At 28.6% G+C, this 18,169-nt stretch overlaps 2 protein-coding genes across 2 annotated transcripts; both read right to left on the minus strand.

The window, feature by feature from the left end:
• Positions 1–2,164: 2,164 nt before the first annotated feature.
• On the minus strand, positions 2,165–4,455 carry LOC106773287. Its single transcript, XM_014659992.1, has 4 exons — positions 4,426–4,455; positions 3,475–4,317; positions 2,515–2,658; positions 2,165–2,386 (listed from the first exon to the last, which is right to left on the minus strand). Exons 1-4 carry the CDS (start codon positions 4,453–4,455, stop codon positions 2,165–2,167), a joined length of 1,239 nt encoding a protein of 412 aa, XP_014515478.1.
• Positions 4,456–11,564: 7,109 nt separating this feature from the next.
• Positions 11,565–17,472, minus strand: LOC106773784 (MLO-like protein 1). The gene is made up of 13 exons (XM_014660534.2): positions 17,021–17,472; positions 16,109–16,374; positions 15,852–15,968; positions 15,705–15,762; positions 15,276–15,370; positions 15,098–15,172; positions 14,923–15,011; positions 13,860–13,909; positions 13,537–13,577; positions 12,914–13,123; positions 12,547–12,614; positions 12,100–12,160; positions 11,565–11,902 (listed from the first exon to the last, which is right to left on the minus strand). The coding sequence occupies exons 1-13, from the start codon at positions 17,208–17,210 to the stop codon at positions 11,678–11,680; spliced, it is 1,545 nt and encodes a 514-aa protein (XP_014516020.1). The 5' UTR covers positions 17,211–17,472; the 3' UTR covers positions 11,565–11,677.
• Between the last annotated feature and the right edge of the window lie 697 nt (positions 17,473–18,169).

Raw genomic sequence — 18,169 nt, forward strand, 5'->3', positions numbered from 1 at the left:
TTAGTCTTAATTGATTTGGTTCGACTCAGATCTAAACTGATCCAATTTGACTTAGGATTAGATTGACTCGATTTGAATTGGGTCTGAGCTTATTCAACTTGACTTAAGTTTGAGCCAATTCTGCCTAACCTAACGCTAGACCAATTAGGCTTGACCTAGCACCAGGCCAACTCTACTTGACTTGGTTTCGATCAACTCAACTTGTTTGGTTGTCTAAACCAAAATTGACTTAAGCTGGACTAAGACTTACTCGACTTAACTTAAACTTAAGTTGACTTGGCTTGACTCTGACCAAGAAGACTCAATTCAATCTTGGATAATATGATGTTATCTTACTTTGATCTAGCTTATTTAACATTTCATAACTTAAAAATAATTTGTTTAATGTAAAATGAGAAAAAGTTTTACAAATATAAAATAATTTTTTCTCAAAGAGCTTGGACAAAAAATTAACATCAAATTGACTACAAAATATTATCAATATTGATATTTTTTAATTTTTAATAATTATTTGATATTTTAACAATTTCTTTAAAATACAAACTTAGATAAAATTTAAGTACAATTTAAATTAAATTACTGAATAAAATATTACTAAAAATAAATTCGATCTTTTAAAAAAATAAATGTAAATAAAGTGTGCCAAAATATAAATTTTAAAAAATTAATATTTTATAAAAATGACTTCAATCTCATGTCTAAATAAAAAAAAAACAAAAATATATAAAATGAATTTTTAAATGATTATTCAATTATTAATATTTTTTTCACATGATTTTATTTTGATAATTTGAATTAAAAAAATATTTAAATAAAATTCATTAATAGTTAATATTAGATAGTAAGTATCTATGGATCGAATACCATGATAATCATACCCACTCTATCATCAACAAGTAGATAATTAAATATCCATATCTATTACTCATAGATATTTTTATTTAATATTTATAGATTTTACCCGCAGATAGATATTTGTTTGTTATCCTTAAGTACGATCATCAACTATTGGTAAACTTTCATCAACTATTTATACCAATTCCAATTTTTTTTTTCTTATTAGCAACAACTTATGAATGATAGATATTTTTAATTTTATAAATTACATTATATTTGTTTTTCCATGATTTTAGTTATGAATATTTAATCGAAGGTTAGTACTTGTCTTTACAATAAGTTTTGATTGGTAGAACATAAATTGTTCTTAAAAGAAGAATTAGCCTAGGTGAACCAATGTAAATAATTTTTCTTTTAGGTTTAATATTTATTTTGGTCCCTCTTTTTGGGGGTTTGTTCAAAGTGGTCCTCCCTTTTTTAAAAAGTTCAATAAGGTCCTGCTTTTTGCAAAAACTGTGCAAGTTAGTCCTTTTTGCTAACGGCGTTAATTCTGCTAACGGCAGAGCTGCCAGCTGGCAAATATTTGATGACTTGTACAAATAAAATTCGTTTTAGTCCTCATATTGGTTTAAAAATGTTCATTGTGGTCCTCGTATTGGTTTAAAAATGTTTATTGTGGTCCCGTTTTGGTTTAAAAATGTTCATTGTGGTCCTCGTATTGGTTTAAAAATGTTTAATGTTTAAAACCAATACGAGTACCACAATGAACATTTTTAAACCAATATGAGGACTAAAACGAATTTTACTTGTTAGATTATCTAAGACTTTAAAAAAACTATATAATTTTATTCCATCCTCTCTTATAGACTTTGTTTGCTACTTCGAGATTGGTAATTTAAAAAAGTTTTAAAAAAACACTCCTATTTATTGAATTATTTTATCATATATTTAAAGCTTTCTTTGATTGTATAAATAAAACACATTTAAATTTATTATTTATAGTATATAATGCAAACGAATTGAAGTAATTATCGTTATTATACTCTTATGTGGAGATTATAATGAGTGAGAAATATAGGCTATTTATTCATGAAAACAACACAAGAAAATTTGGATGAAAAGAAACATAATATGATTTTAAAGCATGAAATAATTGATATCGGACCAAAAATCTTAATAGTATTTTTCGTCTTTTATAGGTCCCTCATGGCATATACAATAAAAAAAAAATTAAGTAACATAAGGGCAAAAGAAATTTTGAAACTTCTCTAATGGTGAAACAAAGTATGTAGAAAAGGTGAAAAAGAAAAAAATATTTATAATATTCTTATGGTATATTCTGAGCAATATATATATAGAAATGACCCATAGCTCCTGTACGAAATTCATTTGTATATCTAGATTCCACAGTGAGAATTTCACCATCTTTAATCTGGATAGATCCAGGTTGTGGATAACAAACAGACATTCCAGTCAAATATCCTTCTTCATTTCCTGCCTCTGTTCCTGTTCCATATTTTGGTGTTGCAGTACATAGACTCCTTCCATCCTAAAATATAAAATAATTAATTATAATTCTAAATGCATTACCATATGACACATCTCACAATCACAAGGTAATTAAAGGAAACAACATAATAAACAAAAATAATTCATTATAATAAAATTGTTTAACACCTGTCCATATAAAGTTGCATTGACAACTCCTGAATGCATATGAGCAGTACCAAAGATTAAATAACCTCCTTTTTCCATTGGTATATCTGCCTTTTGAACAACAGGAGTGTCACCAACACCATTTGGTTGTACAGTATACTCTGCCTGCAAAGAATTAAAAAACCTTTCTTGTTTACTCAATATAATAAAAACTAAAAGGTCTACTTATTATGTTAAAAATAAGGTGTATTAATATCATCACACACTTTTACATTTATTTAACACAGAGTATAAGAATAAAATGGTTATAAAAATGTAATTTTTTGTATTTTTTCAAAAAAGAAGAAAGTAAAAAGTAAGTACGGATATGAATGTAAAAAATTTAGATGTGTCAAAGAATCATTATTCAAAAATAGAGCTATCAAAATGGGTCACAATCCACGGGCCAACCCGGTCTACCACAGGTTATAGCAAGTTGAGTTTGAAAAAAACGTATTTTTTTAAGTGGATCAGTTTTCAACTCGATTTATTTAAACCCGGCTCATCTGGGTTGAACCCGTGGTGGGCCGGGTTGACCCACTAACTTACCTACTTAATTTTATTTTATTAAAATTTAATTTTAATTTTATAAAAAAATATTTATTATTATTTTTTTCTTGAAAAATTATTAATTTCCCTATTTTCAAAACTAATTAAACACCCTCATGTTGGGAGTGAAATTTGTTTAGATTTGAATTATAGAAAATTTGTAATTTTTTTTATTTGAAAAAAATTGTAATTAAGTGAGGCAGTGAGTCAATCCGTTTATCCATCAACCACTGGTGGGTCGGGTCGGGTTCGAATTTTTCTGACTCGCTAATAAATGAGCCTGATTGAGTTGATTCACTAAGTGATCACCCATAGTGAACCGAACCGGATCGGACTGGATGACCCGTTTTGACAGTATTGTTCAAAAATAAAATATTGAAAAGAATCATTTACCTGACAATCATGAATTATTTGAGAACCATTTGATGTTACTTTATCTGTTGAGTCAAGTATATAAACCTTAAGTGGAACTTGATATTCATTCCAATCAACCCAACTGATTTTGTATCTCATGGAAACATTTCTTCTTGGACCTTGAAAACCTTCGCTTAGTTTGCATTGAACATTATCTTGACAACAAAACAGTCCACCTTTATAGGTTTCAGGAGTTAGTTTTTGGTTATGTATATCTCTAGTGACATTATAGAAGTCTTTTGGAAGATTAATAAGGTCACATCGACATTCTGTGCAACCTTTCTTGTCTTGTGCACCACGTGTATCAATGACCATGATGTTGAGCAACCATTTCTCTTCAAATCCATTCTGAATTTTTGCAGGATTACCTACTTCTATTGCAAAAGGGTCAGGAATTTTTGATGTTGTTCCTCGTGATTCCACTCCAAATCCCCAATAATGTGGAAGAATATAGTCATTGCATGTGCCTTCATTTCTTAGGTAAACAAAATCTTCTTGACGAATAAGCTTAGGATCGTGCGACATGGTAATATTTTGATGGTACTTTACGGCAAACCAATGGTGAAGGTATGTTTCGTATGAAGGTATAGAGTTTCCTTCTTCATCAACTAGTTCAGCATCAAAGCTTTTAACTCCAATGTGACCTTTTGGAAACTCTATATCCATGAGGGTTTTTGATATGATTAGTCCTGGTTCCATTTCAAAACTTCCAGATACAAAAGTACCTGTATTGATTAGATTTGTAGGATTTTGATATAGTGAATATGATGCGCTTGGTAGCAGAAGAAGTATTGAAAATGAAAATATAAACTTCATATTCACCTGCATACAACAAAGTATTGTTACTTGTAATTTTGTTTATGGTGTTAGTGCTTATAAAAAAGTAGATAGATTAGGTAAATTAAAAATAATAATATAAATGATGCATACCAGATGTGAACAATATGAAGGATTTGTCATTGGGAAGATTCAATCTTATTTGAAAGTGTAAGTAATTTTTGATAAAAGTTGGTGTGCATGTGAATGTTTCTTCTTTTGCTGCTTTTATAGTAAAAATTTTGTATTGATACAACTCACATATCTAAATATATGTTTTCTTTTCTGCAGGTTGTTGTAAAGGTGTTTTGAATTCACAACTATGTGTTTTAAATGGAAATAGTTAGAAGTTGCATAGGACACATTAAACAAATCTTTTACTATTTATATATATAACGAGTTGGTTTCTAATTGAAAATATAGGTCAATAGAATTCCTTTTAATTTATAACAATTTCTTTTGTGATTAAGTTTGTTGATTAGTGATTTTCTTAAGTTTATATCAAAGATTTTATCTAAAGAAAAAGAAAATGTGTATCTCATACAATACGTGTTAATCAACATATACCACTATAATGTCATAAAAACCAAAAAATTATGAATCACCAAATATCACGCTGTTTCTCACCTTTTAAATTCACATTTAAGTTTTTTAACTCCATGCCGTGATTCATGTAATCAATATATATGTTTTTGAGAAAGAACGTCATTTGTGTTTACAACAATCTAGAAGACTATAATTTAGCTTGTATTCCTTCTTAAGATGGTAACCATGTTTTAGTGAGTAAAAATTGTGATAGTTTAGATTTCAAACTTTTTTTATTAAAGTATTTTAGTTAAAAATGAGTAAGTCCAAAAAATATTAATGCTAAGTTAAAGTGGTTGTGTTGTGTCCAAATAATACTTATGACTTTAACTATGGTTGTGTTCAAAGAATACCTATAGTTTAGCAAATTTATTTTGTTTTAGTTAAGTATCATAGCCAAATTAATTATGAGCCAGGTGTATCAAAACAACTTAACTTGATAGTGTGCATGTTTTTAACTTAAGTTTCATAAAAAAAATTATTTTAGAAAAAAAATTAAAATATTAAATACATAATTCAACATTTATTTATTTATTGTATAGTTAATGTTTTTACACCGACATATTTGAAATATTGATTTTATTTTACTGTTCGTGATGTGATTCAATTTATTTCTGATTTCTTTTCTGTTAAGTTCTTAAGATCATTGCTTGTATATTTTCATTTTTCTGTTTTTCCAAACTTTGCAAAATCTTCTTCTTTCATTTTAATATAATTAGGATAACGCATTCATTTAAGACCGCGTAAGAAAAAAATTCTTAATTAAAATATAAAAAAATGCATGCAAAGTTATAAATTTTCTAAACTTTAAGAACTAAAATCGTAAAAAACAAATGCACAAAAATTGTTAATCGATAATTAAGGGGATCAAGGTCAGAATCCAGACAATTCATTAAATACTACGTAATCATGAGACTGATTTATTTAGTAGGATGTAAGAGTCATACACATAATTTTCAATTAATGAAAAGTTCAAATTAAAATAGTCTGCAAAAATAGTGTTTTGCATATTAGTACGTAACATTCTTTTTTTTTTTTTTTTCATAAATGACATGGAAAGTGTAATATTGGGGAAATCATAATGCACAGAGAAAAAAATAGAGTGATAATACTATTATACACCTTTACATTCATTTGATACAGAGTACAAGAATAAAATAGTTATAAAAAGGTAAAATTTTATATTTTTTCGAAAAAGAAGAGAATAAAAAGTAAATAAGTATAATATCAAATGAATGTAAAAAATTGAGACGTGTTAAAAAATTATTTCTCATAAAAATAATGTATTTTATTCTTTTCAACTTAATGAAAACACTTGTTTAGAGAAAAAAACTCATAACTACCATTGTTTTGAACAAGACTATCTTCATGCTTTATATTTATCAATTAATATTCTTAAAAGACCATTTTTTGACCATTTTAGGTTCAGGTTAAAAGTAGAGACTAAAAAGTTGTGGTTGGTATCCAACTTCATATGCCTACGCATACATGACTTGCATGTTGATAATATTATATTGAGTATTGAGAAAATGATATATATTCAAAGGTGGTCTTTATTACATCATGAGAAGTTGGGATAGCTGAACCAATTATAAGACATATGTCACCAAATATAAGAGAACAAAGTATATTATTATTATAATTCCTATGTGGCAAAACATGTTACAACACACAATGTTTCTCTTATAAATTTCATTTGAATTCTTCTTTGAACATAGTAAGATGTGAGAAGATGGAAAGAGGGCCATCACCATTGATGCCTTCTCTATTCTTGCTTTGCTTGGGCTTCCTAATCTATTGGCCTAGTTTGTTTCCCTTTATAGAAACCTTATCATCTTCATTTCAATGGGTTTCAGAAGTTGAAGAGAAAAGTGTCACAACCCTAATCTTGGTGCTTCTTGTTCTTTTAGTGTATCTGTTTATTCACTTACCTTCTTTTCCTTTTGGCAACTCATCTAACTATGGTGTAAATCATCATGCAAGCATCTCCAACCATGATATTGGTGGATTTGAATTTGGATTGGGAACATTGCTCTTCTTTTTGCTCTTCATTCTCTTGTATAATCTATTTTGACACCAAAAATAACCCTTTCTCATCATCTCTCTTTGCACTATAATGTCAAAGTTTTCTATTAACAACTTACTCATTTTGATAACTCAAATATAGTTTATTTTGCTCATATTAATAACAATTAAACAATAACATTGAACTTTTTTTAGTTAAAACTATACTTTCTCTATTCATAAAATTGAAACACAAACAACTTCTAACAGGACTAAACTCAATGCACACAAGGTAACAACACGTTGATGGAATATTTTGGATATTTTGCAATATATACATATATATATATATATATATAAAGTTATAATTATAACTAAAATAATAAGTAATGCTAACATTAATGGATAGTGAGTGAGAATTAGTGGTTAGATTAAGTCATTGGTTTGTTAAATTTTTGAATATGTGAAAAACAAACACAAACTTTTATATACTATTTGATGAATCGACTTAACAACTTGTGAGTGAGAGGAATGTCTAACTACTATATCAACCACAATTTAATTTTAAATGACAATTGGATATTATACTAAATAGACTAGACTATTAATAGTACAAAAAAACTCTATTATGTTGAGATTTTTACATATAACTAGAAAAGGTAAGACGTTAAAAATATGCAGTGGTATTTTTCAAAAAAAACCCTACGAACATTGTGTGAAATCCATTGGTGAGTTTTTTTTGCTCTTTTTCTTCTTCTAATATGAAACTCTCCCTTACTCCACACCCACGTTTCTCTTTATTTTTCTTAGTTCACAAACTCCATTTAAAGCTACCATAAACACTTTTAAACTAGTGCAAGAACTACAAACTTAAGAGGACCTCCATTAGTGCTTCTTTCTTGAATTTCGCCCAATGGGAATAAGAGATTCCCCCAATTATTATCACCATTGAGGTTGATTCTTATTTCTAGATGGAAACCCTCTTCATGCAAGTTAAAGGAGACTTCATGGAGATTATGTATTGGATGTGGAAGTATGTAAAGATGAAGAAAATGAGAGAGTGATTTAGATGTGTGTCTTAAAGAAGGTTAGGCGAACCATCAAGAGAAAAGTTAGGAGAAGTCAATAAGACAACTAGCCTAATAAACCTATAGAAAGGGAGAACTGTAAAGTTGGCAAAATTTCTCTATAGAATTTGCAAGTTGAATTTACAAAGATTGGATACTCCTATTTATAGAATGAAAGATTTAATCTAGGTGAAAGAAAGTGCAATGAATCTAAAAGTTTCAAGAACATTTTACAAGAGTAAGGATACATGCATCTCTCAATGTGCCTTAGCCTTGAAGTAATGTTCTAAGGGTTACTTGAGGCTCAAGCAAACCAAAAGAACCACTTAGTTCGTATAGTAACTCAATAATCAACTTAAAAAGTCAAAACTACAATTTCTGAAGAAAGCTAATTGTTTTAATTGATTATGGAATTTACATAATTGATTAAATAAGAGAATTACACTTTTTGCAGGTTGTTGTTTGTTTTAATCGATTATGAGATTTACATAATTGATTAAATCAAAGACTGATAAACAAAAATAGTCAAAATACAAGCCTAAATCAAATGTAAGTTTGGTCCAAATATAAGGTCTAAAGAAAAGACTTATTTACAAAGCTTAAGAGAAGGGAAAATAAGTTAATAGATTATTCTCCAAATGAGTAGAGTTTTTGAAGTCCTTCTTCCTCTTCCATTCTCCTAGGCATGACTCTATTCAAAGGTCCAATGTGGCTTCCATCAAATCCATCAGGCCCTCCCTCTTAAAAAGGATTTATCCTCATATCCACTGCTTCTTCATAATCAACAACACCTGAAAAAGGGATCAAATCACAAACATTAAAAGTAGGACTAACTCCATATTCAATACGAAGTTCTAACCTATATACATTATCATTTATCTTCTGGACCACTTTGAAATGACCATCTCCGCTAGGTCTAAAGACTTTCTTTGAGAAGGAAATTGATCCTTCCTTTTTTTAAGTGAAGCCAAACTAAGTCCCCTTCCTAAAAAACCATTTTCTTGCACCCCTTGTTGTTGTATTCAATATACTTTTGACCTTCTTATGAAACATCTAAATAAAACCTAATTTCTTTACCCCTTCTTTATGTACTAAAGAAGTTGTGTCTAGAAGAGGCGGCAAATTTGTTAGAAACACAAAACGGAATGTTCGATGTTCGATAATAACCAAGAAGAAGGTGAATTGATTTTTCGTTAAAACTAACTTTTTTTTAAATGAACTTCCCCTTTTAAAAATTAACTTCACAAAATAGAAAAATCAAGTCAAATAAGAGTAAGTAAATAATAGAGTATGAGGGAGAAAAACTTACACATGTGATTTTTATATTAGTTTAGATTAAAAAATCCTACATCAAGGATTTAATCTCTCTAAAAGAGAGATTAATCAGTAACTAGAAATAAACCAACAACTAACAAAATAAAGTAGAGTAGAGGTTTAGAATACACCTCTCATGACTAACAAGCCTCCTTTTGACACACACAAGAATGGACTAGCTAAACTTTGCTCAACATAGTGTTATCATACTTAGACACACTAAGACCAACACTTCCTTCCATTATTAGCACTAAGTTTCTCAAACTGGTTTGATAACTTCATATCAAGTAACTTAAAATGGTTTTGATAATAAATATATAATTGTCTTTTATGATGTTAATTAATGCTTTTTCTTGATTAAATAGGTTAAACTAGGTTAGACTTTATGTTATAAATTCATAATTGATTAAATTGTGACTTGAATTGTTGAAAAGGGAGCCCTTCAAACCAAGTAACTCAAAATGGTTTGACAATAAATGTATAACTGTTTTTAAAAGAAATCCATTAATATCAAGTGTCAAAAAGGGATGAAAATTGAGAAATGTAAATTTAGCTATTTACATTTGTTTTAGGTGAAACGCGGATCTGAGAAATGTAAATTTACGTTTGTAAAAATAAAAAGGATTAAATATGTTTTTAGTCCCTATACTTTGGGGTGATTTTGGTTTTAGTCCCTCTTTCAAAATAAGGTACAATTTAGTCCTTCAACTTTAGAAAACTCTGGTTTTAGTCTTTTTTACCAAATTTTTTTAACTTTATTTGATGTTTTAAACGCATTTCTCAGTTAACATTGAAGCAAAAATGTGTCAAACAGTGTAAACAATCCAAATGCTATAATGAAACGTGCTTTAAACAACAAATAAAGTTAAAAAAATTTGGTAAAAATGACTAAAACCAGAGTTTTCTAAAGTTGAAGGACTAAATTGTACCTTAGTTTGAAAGAGGGACTAAAACCAAAATCGTCCCAAAGTATAGGGACTAAAAACATATTTAACCCAAATAAAAATTATAATTTTACCTTTGTTTTTAAAATATTATACTTAAATTTATAAATTCTGACCTATATTTTCCTATTTTAGTGTCAAAATTTATGTTTCTCAATGTGATTGTTAAATTGTAACAACAATATATCTGAATCAAGAGAAGCGTGAATTGGATTTAAAACTATTTTTAACCTTTAAAAAATTTCTAATATATAAAGTTGTTTTTAATGAATCTTTCAACTCTTCAAAGATTTAACAAGATAATAATTCAGGACAATAAAACATCACATCTTTATCAGAAAATCTTTATTAAGTAAATGTTCAAAGAACTTGAAAACATCAACTCAATTATTTGAGTTCAACAATTTGAATATATTTTTTTAGAACCTTGTGCTCAATGATATATATAAAGGAGAACATACAAATTGATGATAGGTTTTTATGATGTTCAAACTATTCTGAAAATGTGGAAAATGCTATATTACAAGTTTTTAATCTCTTTTTGTGATAATACAATTTGTTAAAGCCATTAATCGATTAAATTAATACATAATAACATCAGTAACAAGTGTTCTATCAATGTAAGATTGCTTTAATTCGAAAATAATAACAGTGAGATCCTAAACAGAGAATTTCGAAGAAAGAAGAGTGATTAAAGACTTCAAAGGTTAGACACTTGGAAATCAATCAAGAAACAATCAAGAAGAGACTAAGCATGTCTAGATCTGCCTGACTAAGCATGTTCTATCAATGTATTCTGAATCAATATCTTGTACTGAGAACTTGATGTGTAAGCAGAAAACAAAAGTCATTGTGTGTAACATAGGTTCTTTTTGAGTCGAACTAGTATAAACTCTTACGTGATTCTTGTCTAATCTTATTACTCATTCTTTATATTCTTAAAAGATTGAAAAAACCCATTGAAATATTTATTAAATATAAATTTCTATTAGAAAAGGGGTGCAACATTTTTTAATCCAATTCATGATATGTATACAGCAAGTTTTAACGATTGAAAATTTCTATTTCTATGACAAAATTCTGCCTAATGGATAACATTTTCCTATCCCTATCATATAGGGTTTTTGCTCTCCGCCACAACACTGAAGGGTTATTCTTTGCTGATTTGACACTGAGCAAACTTACAACACCTGAAACTATATAATTAATGAATAATGATATTTAGATAACATTTTTTTGATAACATTTGAATATTGATTACGTGTCAATCTGTGATTGACCAAAAATTACTCCACAATAATGTTTATGATTATTATTATTAACGGTGGAGTAATTTTTGGCCAATCACAGATTGACACGTAATTAATGTTCAAATGTTGTCAAAAAAATGTTGTCTAAATATCATTATCCATAATTAATATGATTGAAAACATTTGTTTAGGGCAGGCACACTCATTGATGCCCTTCATTTGTAGGGACAATAACATTCTCTTCTGGGGCAGATGCCCTCCTGAAGACTGCTCCCAGTTGAATTCCAGCACCCACCTGAGCACTTCCTTGAGCAGATTGGGCATTACTATCACCTCTCAAACCTTTCTTCTTTGCCTTTTGTGCCCAACCAACAAGACGTGCTTGCACTTGTTCATCAAATATCGCCTTCTTAAAGTGAGTTCCCATCTACATTGCATGTAACATGTGTTACAATTTTTTTAAATCAAATTTTATGTAATGATAAATTATTGATTGCTTTGAAATGTTCAAGTTTATAATAATGTCTAAATTTGTTTCATTGTTTTGAATGTGATTAATGCAAAGAAAAATTAAATTTAAACGTAAATATCGATCTTGCAATTTGACTTTGAAAGAAAACTCACCTGTGTTACAATTGCGTAAAGTGGTAGGGTACTATAGCTACATAGTACTTGAATAAATACTCTACAAAGAACAAACCCAACAAAGAAGAAAAGATTGAAATTAATTAGAATGCTCATGATGGAGTCAAAATGTAAAATAATCAATGAACAATTTAAGCAACAATAATTTTGGTTGGTTCAATTCTCATGAAACAAAATATAAAATGGGTGATTAAAAGTGAATGGATCTTCTTATTTGAAAATCTTGCTCTATATCTTCTTCATATGTGGAAAAATCTAATTGTATAATTGAAAGTTACGAGATTGAAGGAGTCTAAGTTTTTTTGTTTTTTTGTGTTGTAACTTCAAAATACACATATTTTTGTCTATTAATTTTTTTTAACATATTTTAACATATTAAAATCAGTATATTTCAAATGTACAACAAAGAGATAATATTGTAGTTACCCAATAACAAGCCTTGGAATAATGTAACGGACTCGTCCCATGATACATGAGTCAAAGCCATATGTAAACTGAAAAACACATACCAATAAGGTTATATAGCAATTTTGATTATAATGTGGATAATGATATTTGACAACATTTTAACATCATGTCATTCTGTGATTGGTCCAAAATTACTTCATAATCAATAATAATAATAATCATAAATACCAATATGGACCAATCATAGAATGACAAGTAGATGATATTATAATATTGTAAAAAAAATATTATCAAAGTATCATTATCCTAACGACATACTTGTCTCCAACTCCTTCTATATTGACAAAAACCAAAAATGGAGAAAAAAAAAAAAGAGTGTGCTTACCAATATCCAAAAGAAAAATGCAATCTCAAAAGCATTTTGGAAAAGGATGAAGTGAATCAAGAAGAGGACAATGTGGGGGCGATGAAACCAAAAGTGATCATCTCTTGGTTGAACAACTAATTCACCTTCTATGGCTGTATGTTTCTCAGCTACTTCATGAGCTAGTTGAATTATTACATGCTCCAACTTCGTACCCACAGCTAGTAGAAGCTGAACATTTCAAACCAACAAAACAACATTACTTAAACAATTACAACATAAATACACATTAGTTAAACAATTACAACATAAATTCATATATTCATATTTTTCTTAATTTTTATATCATCATATCAAATTTTCAAGTAAGGATGGACTCAAATCTAACCAAACTTAGTCCATAATTAAGAAGAAAATATATTTTTTATACAAATTATTGTGTTAAGCATAAACTTTAATTAAGATCATAAATTTAACAATTAATTCATGTTGCTAACTGTGGAGGAATGATAATTCTGCAAGAACATCCAATTTCATCCCTTCTCACCTCTAATTAACTGAAATTTGAAGGGTTTTTTCTTTTATTGACAATTCCCTACAAACCCTAAATGTTTTTGGTTCTTTTCTATGAACATTATACTTACAATCAGAGGAACGAAAGAAATCCAGAAATATGTGTGCCAACCTGGAAAACAAATTTCGGAATCAAGTTAATATATATTCTTAGACAACTACGAAAAACAAAACATGTTATTGTTAACAATGTTCATTGTTCATCCTAGGAATCAAGCAAAATTCCCTTCAGATTCTCTTTTATAACAAATGATGTAAAATTACCAACAAGATTGCTCATAACATTAAATGGATGTCTATTGAGTACTAAATTAAGGGTTTTTTTTTTTTCTAACTTTTGTTAATACATTTAAGTTCAGTTTAGCTATGAGATTACCAAAAATCCAAAGCTTACCATTGATATTAAGCAACAAGAAGATGACCACAAAGATCCAAAGATACCAACTGCACAATAATTGTAACTTTAAACAATAAAAAACTTGGCCAGCCAAATAACATAGAAAATTTTGAGCAATTAATTACTTATTGACGAAGTTATGTGATAAAAGCTTCAATAATGACGGCTGAATCTTATATTCATAGTAATGATTTAATATTTTATTTACTTAATTAAAGGTGTTAATAGAAAAAAATTCAAAACTAATTTCAACTACCAACGCTAAACTTGTTTATCAATTACATCTCATAAAATAAAATAAATTTATTAAATTTTTAAATTCTTTTAAGTAATTGTATATTTTTAAAATGTATAAAATTCAATCATTTTTAAACAAATATTTGAGTTGGTTTAAAAATAACAATTTTACAAATTCAAATATAAATTTTTTTAAAATAATTTTAAACAATTTTATAACAATTTAAAACAAATAAACTTAAAATTCAAAAATAATTTTAAATAAAATTTAATGTAGAATATAAATATAAATAAATTTAATTTTGTCATGTTATACTGTTATTTTCACATTACCACTTGATATGTGACAAATTTTCTATTTTTTCTAAAATAAATTTAAAAATATAAATTGACACAGAACATCTTTTTAATTGTGTTAATACATAACTAATAGAAAGATTCATTAAATTTTTTAAAAAAATAAACCAAATTGAGACATAAAAAACTTTTTAAGTTTACATAAGAATAATGATGTTATTTAACCTATATTTTTTTAAAAAATATTTAATATGATTTTTTCTGTCCTATGAGAGTTAATATTTGCAAAAAAATAACCTTGTATATGTCAATATAATTGTTCAACTATTTATTGTCCAATTTCAAAAGTAAAGTAGAACAAATGACCTTAGCACGAATCTAATAAAAAGAATCACATTAAATTTTTGAAAAAATAAAAAATCACCTTGAATAAAAACTAAAAATATATATAAAATTTTTGTTAGACTGATTAAAAATGTTATTAATCCGATATTTATTAAAGAATCATTGTTCAGAAGGCAAATACCTTATTCCAACAACTTTCTTGAAATCGTCTTCAAGGGCACGAATCATGTATTTATGAAAATTAAACTTTGGATTTCCTCTGCAATGAGTCTAAAACAGAGATATAAAATAGATACTATTATGCATCATCGTTCATGGCAATACCAGCTTAGTTTGCAGAACATTTAGAACCTTACCATTATGAAACCAAGCCTTAATGTCACATAATCTAACTTTGTCACAGATCCATAAAATTGCTTGAAAAATGATTTCTGAAGAAAAATGAAAAAATTAGTAACAACTATATAATGTCAAATTTATATGAATTATTAAATTTTATAAGTTTGAGATGAATAATACTTGTAAATAACTTACCACCCAACCCAAAACAGTAGATTCTTTGCCAAAACCAGTAAAACGATTCTGGATGAAAGCGTGTTCACGAACATGAGTCACTGTTGATTCCAAATCTGAATGAAATCAATATGCACATAAGAAGTCAGCAGACGAAAAATGAAAATTTGGATAGCTTCCATGATGTTCATTACCAACCATTCTACTTATCCTTACTAATTACATTTGAAGTAACAAATTCTTGCTTTTAAACTTTATACAGTAAAATTTGTTAGAAGTATTACATCGATTAAAAAATAAGATCAATAATTTATAATATATAAGTGGGATGAACTCGATTCTGTGAGATAAATTAGGTTTAAAAACCACGTCATAGCAGAATTCACTATTGTATATTATTGAAGGTAAAAATATTGTCTTGTTTAATCCAAACAGCTTATCTCTTCTTACCTGGTGTTCCATTAATTTGATCTCCTATAGAGTTTTCCCAGTGCTTCCACTGACGTATCTGTTAAGTAGAGCAATTTATCAGTAAAAAAATCTTTCCGAAAGCAAATCTTGTAAAAAAAAGAAGAAAAAGGTAAATTATGCTCTCACTTTTAACCCTCCAAACACAACAGTGAGAACACAAAATGTCACATGAACAATGGCCAGGACAAAAATAAAGATATGCAGATGATGCAGTGCCTCCACAGATAACAGAGGAACCTTGCCCTGAAAAGAAAATTTGCATAACACTTTGGTTAGGATGTGGAATGAAACAGAACATCAAAGGCATACAAAATGAGAAATCATAGAAAAAATGGCCAAGAAAAACTTAGTATGATCATTTATTCTACTGCTCTCATACATACCTTCTTAGCACAGTGTCCAAGTTTTTCAGCAGCTGTTGGTTGGTGATCTTCATTATCAGCTAAAAGGTGCCTAACAGTGGCAGGAATATGACTGAAAGAGAAAAAAGTCTGAAAATGTTCTGTGAGTTTTGCTGATTCTTTCTCTTTTTTATCCTTAAGACTGCAAGGAAGCATGTGGTGAGTCCAACCCTCAGGAACACAGATTTTGATGATTCCATTTTGTGTCACAGTCAGCAGCAGAGAAATAAATCCCAACAGCATTAACTCTGAAACAAAAACAGAAAACTAATCACATCCCATTTTTTCATATCAGAAGTCCCTGCATACACATTAATCATTAAGCAAAAATAGGAACATTCTTCAATCAAAATTAGAGCTTTATCTCAGCAACTCATCCCTCCTTATATATTCTGCTGGAGCTCTAGTTTGAGAAGCACACCAAAACCCCAAAAGCATATGTTTGGCTAAGAACCTAAATTTTGTGGCAAATTTGATCACATCCCATTTTTCTTATCAGAAATCTCAGCATACCCATTAGACATCAGGATCAAATTTAGAAAATCAACTCACTAATAATGAGTTTTCTTTCAAAAGGGATACTTCATTGGGCGAAGATATTGAACACAAATGAAACTTGAAATCAAATTTATATAAGACAGTAAGTAACACCATTTTCAACCCAAAAACTGTAACAGATTTATGAATTTTTGTATTACTAATTAGACTCACAGTTAGATTCCTTAAACATATTCAATGTCTTTTTCTTGTAGACTTCATCAATCAAACAGTTGGTGTTGCAAAAGTCTAACTGAAAGACAACCATACCAAAAGAACAACCAAAAAGCATGCATTGTTGAAAACTATTATCTGTCAAACCAACACAATAAAAGGAAAGGGAAAGAAGAGAAGAACCTTCTTTGATCTTCAGCAGAGCTTCATACAGCGGCTTCTGATTCTTCTTCTTGAGAAACGTCCCTCCATAGTGAAGAAACCGTTCTGCAGCAAACGATGCAGCAACGATCACAGAACAAACAACAGCAACCACCCAAGTGGGAGTGAATTCCAAGTTGTTCCCTTCTTCACCACCACCACCACCACCCATTTTGTTCTTCTCTTCACACCCTTCTCAGATTTTCTCTCTATCTATCCCTATATATAGCCCTTCTTCTCTCTTCAATATTCTGTGTGAAACAGCTTCTTTCTGAAGACCCTTTTGCCTCAGTCACTCGTCACATTCAAAATTAATTGTGCTGAGTTCTAGACTTTGAAAGCTCGAATTTATTGTTTCTGGGACATGATCCCAACCTGCCCTCAAAACTCTTGTTGGAAACTTTTGACGTATGAACAATTTGCAAGTGTTATGCTCTCACGATTCAATGCTATGTGTCTAATCATGATTCTTCCATTTTTATAGTTTTTTTCTGAAACTTTGTTCACGCGCTTCTAACTCAATTAGTACAAAAGACTAAGCGATTGATCCATCAAATTTTTAAACTTTCATTACATAGAAAAAGAAAAAATAATGCGACGTGGTTTTAGGAAGATGGTTGAATGATTCTGTGTCTTAAATTTTATGGGGGCAGGTTGTCTTTTCACTGTGAATCATTTAAATTAATTCATTAATTTTAATTAATTAATTAATTAAGTATGCATTAAAGTCATTGAATAAATAAGTTCAAATTTAATTTAAAACTGGTTTTAAATTAATAGGGTCTTTAAAATCGTTGGACAAACGAGGGTTAAATATGTTTTTAGTTCTTATAATTTGGAGGGATTTTAGTTTTAGTCTATTTTCAAACTAAAGTACAATTTAGTCCTTCAACGTTAGAAAATCTGATTTTAGTTATTTTTACCAAATTTTTTTAACTTTATTTGTTGTTTCAAACACGTTTCCTTATAGCATTTGGATTGTTTACACTGTTTGACACATTGAAACAACAAATAAAATTAAAAAAATTTGGTAAAAAAGACTAAAACCAGAGTTTTCTAAAGTTGAAAGACTAAATTGTACCTTAGTTTGAAAATGGACTAAAACTAAAATCGCCCCAAAGTATAGGGACT

The sequence above is a fragment of the Vigna radiata genome, chromosome 9 (genome assembly GCF_000741045.1).
Source record: "Vigna radiata var. radiata cultivar VC1973A chromosome 9, Vradiata_ver6, whole genome shotgun sequence".
Classification (NCBI taxonomy): Eukaryota; Viridiplantae; Streptophyta; class Magnoliopsida; order Fabales; family Fabaceae; genus Vigna; species Vigna radiata.